A 9,483-nucleotide genomic window follows, 5' to 3' on the forward strand; every position below is an offset into this window, starting at 1 on the left:
TATTTCAGGTATAGGTCAGGGCCAGGGGGACCTGTGTCTTGCTTTTAGTGGTGCAGAGACTTTTCCTGGGCATGACCCATGGGACCCGCTTGTGGGGACGCTGATTAACAGTGAGAGTTCCCGGTGATTCAGCTGCGTGTTGCATCAGTAGCCGGGGCCCGTGTTGGGTTAGGTGGGGACCTAACTCCATGCCCCTAACTCTGACCTACTCTGTGCCCCACTGGCGGCAGCACCGAGGGGTTGGCAGCACCGGGGACACGGCGATGCAGAGAGCAGGAGGAGTCTGAGTCAGACCAGCACGGTGGTCAGCTAACAAAGGTACCCTTCCCTATGTCTCGAGGGGAAGAAAATCCAACAAACACATAGCTGTAGCTATATAAAGGGAAACGCTGAATATTTTCAGTATTCAGAAGGGTGGCTGGCCCGTGTGAAACCACATATCAGCTAACAAACGCAAGCACTCACTTGCAAGTGTGAAGTGTAACTAACACAAAGAGCTGAGTGCCATGTTCCTTTCGGAAGTGTTAGTGACTACTCTCTCATCAGCGGGTTGCTAAGATGCCAAATTTCCTGGGAAACAGAAATACACAGCTTTAAAATAAAGACAGCAGAGAACTCACAAATTGTGTCTTAGTTCTTTTATTACAGTAAAACCTGCATGGTACTAGCCTACTGAAAGAATAAAAGCTGCAAGTAACTTTTCATCAGAAAGGACTCAATCCAAGGTAAAAATGACCTAGAAATCATAGCTGTCACAAATTACAAAGTCTGAGTTGGGACATCCAGCTGTTGTTTCCCATTGGAGTAGGTCCAAAGATTGCAAGGTTCTTGATGGAAGTTTCTTCTTTAACAAGCTGGGGAGGTAAAGAGGAGAAGCAGATTAAGGGACATGTTTTCTCCACGAATTACACAAGATGCTAGGGAGGTGTTTTGCCTAGATGCAGGACATCAAAAAGCCAATTTTTTAGCAATTGCTTTCCCCAGCCCCCATCCGTACATGTGTTTCCTAACTATGATTCGGATCAGTAAAACCAAATTATAGTGAATTGTTTCCAGTACAAAATACACTGTGAGGTGGGTTGGAATTGGCTGAGGCTATTGGTTGATTATCTATGTTAGATATGCTGAAATGTCAATCCTAATTAAAAAAAATGGAAGTAGGGGATCAAAGATTTCTGTAAGTTTAATTCCACATTTCTAAAGCAAACACTTTTATCTCTTGTGATAAAGTAGATGTGAGTTTGGTAGCTGCAACTCTACCATTGCATTAGCTGAGGGTTTGATCTCACACCGGAGCCCAGACTACCTGTACAGCCACGTTGCCCACAAGTCCCTGGCTCAGATGCATTGGCAACACCCACCCCTCTGGCAAGAAGCCGGTCCTTCTAGGGTTTAGCCACCTCTTCCCCGCTCATGCCCTGGGTGAGGAAGCTCTGCCCCCACACCGGGAAGGGGGACACCCCATCCTGCTCACTCCCTCACACGTGGCCTCCCGTTGCGCCAGGCTGGCACAGCACACCAAGCCCGGGCGCAGCATGGACCTGCCAAGAGCTGCGGTGCATCCGTGGGGACGCAGGGGATGATGTCTCATGCAGGACTTTACCTTCCTCCACCACGCGGTGGTAGAAGCACCAGGGGACACCAGCGGGATGTGCCCTGAAGCAGCACCCCTTCCTTTCGCACTCCTTAGCCGTGATGCCGGGGTAGCCGCAGTTTATCCTGCCGTGAGGATCGTTGGGACATACTTTCCTAACTGCGTAAAGCAAAACCAAAGGAAGGAAGGAGGCTGCGTTACTTTATGATCTGTTTACCTGGCGGCATAATTCACAAATAAAAGTCAGGCCACAAAGGTGAGGTCAGAGAGCAGACATGACAGCCATGATGACCTTCCCCATAACCAAATTCAGGCAGCAGATTCACCCACATTCTTACCATCCTGTTAGATAAAGCTAAATACCAAGGGGTGAGGAATTGTTGCTGTGCCCCAGGGGGCATGGGGGCCAAAATTCACCCCTAGAAGTGCCTGGTAGGCAGTGACCCAGCTTTACCTTTCCTAGATCCATCAATGGGGTGAAAAGCTGTGTGTCTCCTGTAATGGTAGCACAGACACTGGCCTCAGACCGGGGTGCGTTCATGACCTGACCCAAAGCTAACCCCAGAGCAGCCCGGCTAACGCGGGGAGAGGAAACCCCAGCCTCCTCTGCATGTCAACTTGAGTTACGGAAAGGAGGTAGGCCATTTAGGAGAAAATCACAGCTAATCCAGGCAATTTAAAGTAAAATCACAGGTAAAGAGTTTATACCACCTGGCCCAAATAATTAAGTTTTCCTCTCCTGAAACAGTTCTGCTCATAAAAGCAATTACATGAAAATGACACTGTAAGGTGCTGCCATTCATTTTTCAAGATTTTCATGAAATGCAAGCAGTGTTCGAAAGTAATTTTTTTTTTCCTCCTACAATTCTGAACCCTGTTGACCAATCTTGTCAAGTTCTTTTATTGAGTAATGCTGCCTTTGCACCCTCACTTCCTTTCATTTCACCCGTGCAACTGCTGAGATTGCCCTGAAGTTTGCCTAAGAAGGAGCCACGCAGTCAGCCCAGCAGATGTAGCTTACATTCAGCAGCTATGTAAAATATACAACCAGCCCTTGAAGGACTGGCAGAGCAGCTCTCTGAGAAAACAAAGGCAAAAAATAGAAGCAAGACTTTAGAAGCTTTAGAAGGAAGAATCTAATGGAGAAAAGTATTTCCCCTGGGATATTTTGGAGATTTCATTGAATGAAGACCGGGAGCAAAAATGGGAGAGAAAAAAAAGAACCGCCAAATGGAATTATGCTGGGAAACAGGCAGGAGAGGAAGGAAGTAGAAATTATCAAAACAGGCTGGAGAAAAGAGCAAAAAAAATAGAAGTTACAGGATGCTTGTGGTCTTTTGTACAGGTGTCAAACAACTCCAGAGGGGCTCATCTACTCAGGACTTTGACATGCAGTGCTGAAGTCCTCCTCAGCCGCATAGAAAACCCATTTAAATAAGTGCTGAGAATCCATTGCTCTACTGATGAACATGACCACAAACGGCAATGAAATGTTCTTAAATAATCGCCATGGATTATTTGATAACTAGAAGCCTGAAGGAAGATGAAATACATTGTGTGAAGAGGATGAGACAAAAGACTGATGGATAAGCAAGGTTTGACTTTACATTTTACTACCCGTGGTCTCCTAATAGAGGTTTGTGCCCAATTTCTTGGCCCAAGAAGAGAAGCAGAGCTGCTCCCCAGTTGTACACATTTCTGCATAATCGAACACTAGGTAGATCAATGTTTCTGGCAGAGAGATTACCTTTCTTTGCTTTAGGAGCAAAGCACCAGGGAACACCAGGGACTGAAGCGTTGAAGCAGCAACCAGCTTTCCTGCACTCCGCTGCTGAGATTCCCGGGAAGCCGCAGTTCCTCCGCTCCCTGGGAGCCAGTTTACACTGGCATCTGGCTGTTCAGGACAGAATTAGCAAGTTACTGGGTGTCAGTTTGCACACGCGTTAGCAGAGGTCCATTTATCAGATGTCCACTGGGAACAATAACCTTTCCCTAGACCCTGTCTGTCTTTGCAAGTGTACCTTTACTGTCACTTGCTAAGACCAGAACCTGTGCGGTTTAAAAGCTGCTTTTAAACTCACACTGATTTCAGTAAGGGTTGCACTCCGCCTCTTGAGAATCTGTGGTCTCATTTGTAGCCAAACCAGCCCAGCACAGTGGGGCCTGTGGACTTCAGACAGACCACATCAAACAGTAAAGCCCCATAACTTCAAAAGTCATGCTAGTAAATGTTTGTTGCTTTGCCCATCTCATGTGAAGAAAGAAAGAGTTAAGGGTCCAGTGGATATTTAAACAGGTGTAAAGATACAAAATCTTGCATTCTTGTCAGGTGACTATAAAAACATAGGATTATGGGGAAATAGTTGTGGCTATACTTTTAACATTTTAAGTCTACCGCACAGCTATCCGCAACCAAGAAATTCTGGACATGTCCCTAGGTGTCTATCATTGAGTTGCTTTCCACTTCTTCAGTTGTCTAAATGACTTGTCTTTTATTGAGAAGGCAGATAGACTCCTTCAAAATTGTATTCACATGGCAAAGTAGCATAAAATAAATGTCAGAAGACTATTCAAAGTTAGCTCCTGTTCCAGTCCTGGTCCTGTTCTGGCGAGCTCCTGGGCATGTCTGTCCCTCTGCCTTTGCAGCAGGTTCCTGATTATTCCACCAACACAAGAGTTCACCTGCAGTCTTTTTTATTTTGCCATAGATTTCTCTGAAATAATTAAAAAGTAGACTCCAACTTGGGTAATTGTACCAGAGTGAGACATTCGCTGTCTGATACATAAACTGGAGACCTGCTCTTGCTGCAGTTACAATCAGTAGAATCAGGCCCACATACGTACCTGTGAAGGCAACAGCAGATCAATGTACTTACTTGGTAATGTCTTTCCCTCTGCCAAGCTGCTGAGGGCTACAACGAGGATGACGGAGAGCACGCCGATCACTTTGAGATCCATTGCTCTTGGAAGGAGTGCGGAGGAGAGGTGCCCCTCTCCCTGGGAGCAGCTTGTTTTATACGCTCCTTGTGTTTGCCCGGCAAGGTCTGATAACATTGTTCCATCCGATGCTTCACCCAGAGGTTGGGTTTTCTTTTGTTTAATTAGGAAATGTTGCCATGCATATTTTGATATCTCTGAGATAAATTTCTAGGCTCCCGTGAGCTATTGATCACATATCTATTACGTACCTATAGATACATACTTATTACGTGATCCCGTAATCTATTAAATGGATGCTGCTGGGTGCCTCTGGCAGCCCCAGCTGATTTCATTGCCATTAGAGTATTTCAGACCTCTGGGCAGCTTTAAATGGTTGCCACTACTGAAAAATATGTACATGTATTTCCTAGCCAAGTCTACCTTTTCTGCCTCATTTTTTCCCTGGCCTTAAGGTTTTGGTTATGCTTACTCTGAAATGGGTAAGGCAGCAGGTCTGAAGGCGTGACACCTCCAAACTTCAGGAGACCATAGGGCAAATCGTGCACCTGAAGAAATATATAAACACAGAAAGTGGAAGGTGTGACTGTGAAATGCCAAGCCCAGCTGAGGCTGCTGTTTGTTTCTGCACGAGGCAATTTGCACCACTTTGGAACAGGAAAAGAAGGTACGATCAGGAAAAAAAAAACAACCCAGAAAAAACCCAGGAGGGACAACAGCATAAAGAGACTCAAGAGAGGAAAGGAGAGTTTATGTACGATCTCAGCCTGACCCACAGGCACTCCAATATTTTGGAGTTGCTCTCCTGCAAAAGGAGGGAGGTCAGGTTACTGCAGCAGACCCCCCCCAGCCTGTAGTTCCTGTCCCAGGGGGGCCGTGGCGGGGGCTGCCCCATTCCCTCTGCCCAGGTCCCCAGAGCAGCGTATTGCTTCACAACCCGTCCAACACCACAGGCACGTGATTTGCCAAAAACAAACTCCTGAAGCACCACGTTTGACCTATTAATTTCCCGATTGCTTTTCTCCTGGTTTCAAAGGTGGCCTCTAAGGCAGCCTTTGGGCTGTTTCAGGATGACGGGCCTTGGGACTTGGACTGCCTGGTCAGGCTTTAATCTCCTTTTTGGACATTTTTCTACCATTTATTGTAACATTACTTAACTTCTAGCTACTTCCCTACACCTGAACACAAGCAGAACTGTGCTGGGGGGGGGGGGGCGAAACACAAGCAGTGGGATGGTGGGACCATCTCTGCACCCTCCCCAAGGGAGGCACCTGCAGAGTGGGCAGGGCTGGCCACAGCCCCCGTGGTGCTTTGCAGCATCCATTTTCCCACAGAAAAACCACCACAGAATTCTTCCTGTTCACCAAAAAAGAGATTCAATGTATTTAATTTTTTTTGATCTTTGACAGAATTGTGTCTTCATGCCTTTGATTATTATATATAAGTTTGTCTTGTGCCTCTTCCCTTGACAAAGTTCAAAGCAAGAACTTTTAACTTCTATAGTTGTGTTTTGAAAGTAATTTATTTGTTGAAAATTATTTTGAACCCTCTGGGAGGGGTCTTGGTCTGCAAGGGAAAAAATAATAGAGCCCATTTTCCTGCCATTTAACTTATTTAATACTTTATGGACTTTATTTATGTCCATCCCTATTGAACATATTGATGGCACTTCTCATTGAAAGTCACGATTTTTAAATCAGACATTTTATGTACCCTTCATTTCACAAGATACCAAGCCGCAGGCAGAAGAGGACTGTGTTCTAGCACTCAGCAGTTCATATCATGTCTTTTACCTCCATCACTGGGAGAAAACAACAGACTTGAAACTTAAAAATCCAGTTTTCTCCTTACATGCAATGTCAACAGTTCTGCCAAAGGCCCATCGTGATGCCTGGTCCTACAAAGTCATTAGTAATATTCTCATCAGCTTTCTTCTCACAGTGCAGGGGGTGAGACTGGCTGAAATGTTGCCCGTGCACGAGAGGAAAGCAGTCATCCCAAGGGGGGGGCCGTGCTGCTTTCAGACCTCCAGGGAGTTCTCAATATATTATCGACCCATCGCGTGAGTCAGGTGAAACTGCTGATAACATTCGTCCCTCCTGCTTCTGACTGGACATCAATTAAGTGCTTATCTGTTGGCTGTCACCTCTTGGGCCCAATCCCAACTGTGTGCACAAAGGCAAATCTACCACTGAGTTTTTGCTGCGGAAAGAGCATTTGATTGGCATCTTAAAACAAACACACCAAAAGAAATAATTTTCTTGCTTTCTGCCAGCAGATTACTTTAAGATCTTTATTATGTTTATATAGTAAAGCCTTGAAAATTACCTGGGGTTTCCCTGTAAATGTGTTTCCTTCCCTGAGGCTGGCACCTACCTAGACCTTTTGGTAACTCGGCATAGGGCGCCCAGGCTCTGCGAGTGCCCATGGCCAGAAGGGGCTTGGAGGGCTCCTCCTCTCCAGTCCCCTTGTCCTCCCTCAGCACCCTCCTCCGCTCCCACGGGGCTTTTGGCTGAACTGCGGTGCTCTCGTATCCTTTCCAGCAAGGAAACAGAGAAATTACCATGGCTGTTATGGACCTTCTTGCTGTGGGTCAGTAACAGGCTGCAACTTTTTATTATGATATTGCAGAACATTTAAAGGATGTGGGAATTTTTTTTCTTTTCCTTAAAGAAAGAGAAAACAAAGAAACTTAAAAACAAAGATCCAGCAACCAACACTACAACTTAGTTTTTCATCCTAAAGGGAGTTTTTCTAGAAACTGTAGCAATGAGTAGTACTCTTCTCCCTATCATTAGGCTTACTGTTTGCCTGCCTTCACAACGGCCACTGGTGCCCTGCATCTCTTCCTCCATCCCTTTTGGATGTACACGGGGGGTGGCATGGGGAACATGTAGCGCAGGTTCCTGCTGTCCCCCATGCTGTGGCCTGCAGGACCACAACGTTTAAAGCGTGTAGTTTTCAGGGTGCATTTCCCATGGGGCTCTTAGGACCATGTTGTGGGGCTGCTCCGCCATGACGAGTTAGCTGGGTGGTTTATGAATGACACCCACACAAACCATCTGCGTGTGTGTATACGCAGGGTATGTGCGCAGTGGACAGCTGCTGCATCTGTGGGCAGGGCCTGGCCTCCTGACACAGAGATGTTCATCTCTGGATGAGATGCTGTGGCTGGAATTAGGGATGTGGGTCTCTTCCTGCTACTGTCCTGCGGACCCTTGTGTTTTCAATAGGCACATTCCCACGTGCCACTGGTCCTTGCAAGGCATGGTACAGTGATGAGCGTCTTTGCTGCTCTGGTTAAGACCTAGAGAAAATTAAATAAAGGTAAATAAAGTAGGGGGCTGGATTTGGAGCTGCAGGTTTCAGTATGCAGCAGGAATTCTGGGCTAATGGCAGAAATTATTCCAGTCCTCCCCAATCCCTGGTGTAAATTAGTTATCTGGAGGTTGAAAAGCTTGTAATAGAAACTTTAAGTGATGTTGCAGTCAATTCTTAATGTTCTTTCCTGTTCTGAGCCTTTACTCATTTATTTCAGTGCCAAATATATCCAAGAATGGGAATTTCAAGAGGCCATGAAGGTTGTTGGGACTGTGCAGGACTGTGCATTTGAACAGAAGCAAAAACACCAGGAAGAGGTTTCCAGTAAGATTTACAGCTCGGCACCTGTAACAAGCATCATGGTCTCAGATTTGTATTGGGTTTCCTTAGCAGAGGTTATTCTCAAGCCCACATAGGAAATCCCCGTGGTTTTGAAGCTTAAAGTTCAATATTTTGAGTGTATGTGGGAGGTGTCTAACTATGTTATTTTTAGATATTGGTCTGTTGTAAAACATGCTCAAACATTTTGTTTCCCACAAAGCAGGCAGGAGCTGTTCTGCAGCTTGGAGGTGTCTGTGCAGAGCAGTGCGACCTGTGCCGCTCACTTGGGTCACCCTTGTTGGGCACGGACTTTCCCTTTTTCTTTCAGCGTGGCCCCCATTTCAGAAGCAACCAACCAAGCAATGCTTTGCAGGGAAGCTTAAAAATACCACATATGAAAAAACACAGCTAGACCTAACTGTAGCACATGAGACTCTAAAGCTTGAAATTGTGCATGTTCTTAAACACAGGCTAAAATATGGGAGAGGTGAGACTTTTGGAAAAAATTAAACACCCATCTATATATTTAAGCCTCTGGAGTCCAGCCAAAGGTTTTGCAATGCTCCAGTTGCATGGTTGCTGCCTGGCTTACTTTTGCAAGCCATGCTACAGAGAAACCTGTTGCATAAAAACATCGGCCATCAGAACAGGGGCAGATACGTGTCACCAGGGAAAACAGGTGAGGCACTGAGTCAGGAGAAATTGGATATAGAGAGGAACTCTGTGACCCTCATGTACACCTAAGTTCTGATGTAGCTTAGTGCAGCAGGCAGTATCCATCGCGCTTCTTGTCTCCCCAAGCTGCTAAACTCACCCTCAGTGGGACAAAAATCTGAACAGGTCTGGGGAAGGAACTACGGAAAGAGAAAGGAGCATTGAGCTGTAAATGGAGGGGGGGGGGGGAATAGTAGTACTAGTAGTAGGGATAAGAGGTAATATCTGGTCTCTGATGACCTGTTGTGTAAGATGTGTTGATCCATGCTTGGGAGCAGTGAGCCAGCCCTGGCATTTCTGGTGTAAATGAGCGAAAGGGCCATTAGCCTCCCACATATTTTAACTAGATAAGTTAGCAGACAAAAGCCCTCAAATCAAGATGTCATCTGCCTATCTACCAAATAAACAGACCCCTGCATCTTATTTCTGGGAATGGACAGTTCAAAGTAACCATTGAGATCCACCGCTTTGATAAACATACCTACCTGAAATGATACACTAATGCAGGTGTCAAAACCAACTTTAACCTGGTGTGTACAGACTTCTTCAGGGGAATTTTGTAAAAGAATATATCATTTCTACAAACCAGAGGCAGT

The 9,483-nt window shown here is 45.8% G+C and overlaps 1 protein-coding gene across 1 annotated transcript; it reads right to left on the bottom strand.

Moving 5' to 3' along the window:
• Positions 1-553: 553 nt before the first annotated feature.
• On the bottom strand, positions 554-4,648 carry LOC104641520 (uncharacterized). The gene is made up of 4 exons (XM_010310198.2): positions 4,471-4,648; positions 3,342-3,488; positions 1,604-1,753; positions 554-570 (listed from the first exon to the last, which is right to left on the bottom strand). Exons 1-4 carry the CDS (start codon positions 4,646-4,648, stop codon positions 554-556), a joined length of 492 nt encoding a protein of 163 aa, XP_010308500.2.
• Positions 4,649-9,483: the final 4,835 nt, after the last annotated feature.

This window comes from Balearica regulorum, chromosome 1, assembly GCF_011004875.1.
Source record: "Balearica regulorum gibbericeps isolate bBalReg1 chromosome 1, bBalReg1.pri, whole genome shotgun sequence".
NCBI lineage: Eukaryota > Metazoa > Chordata > Aves > Gruiformes > Gruidae > Balearica > Balearica regulorum.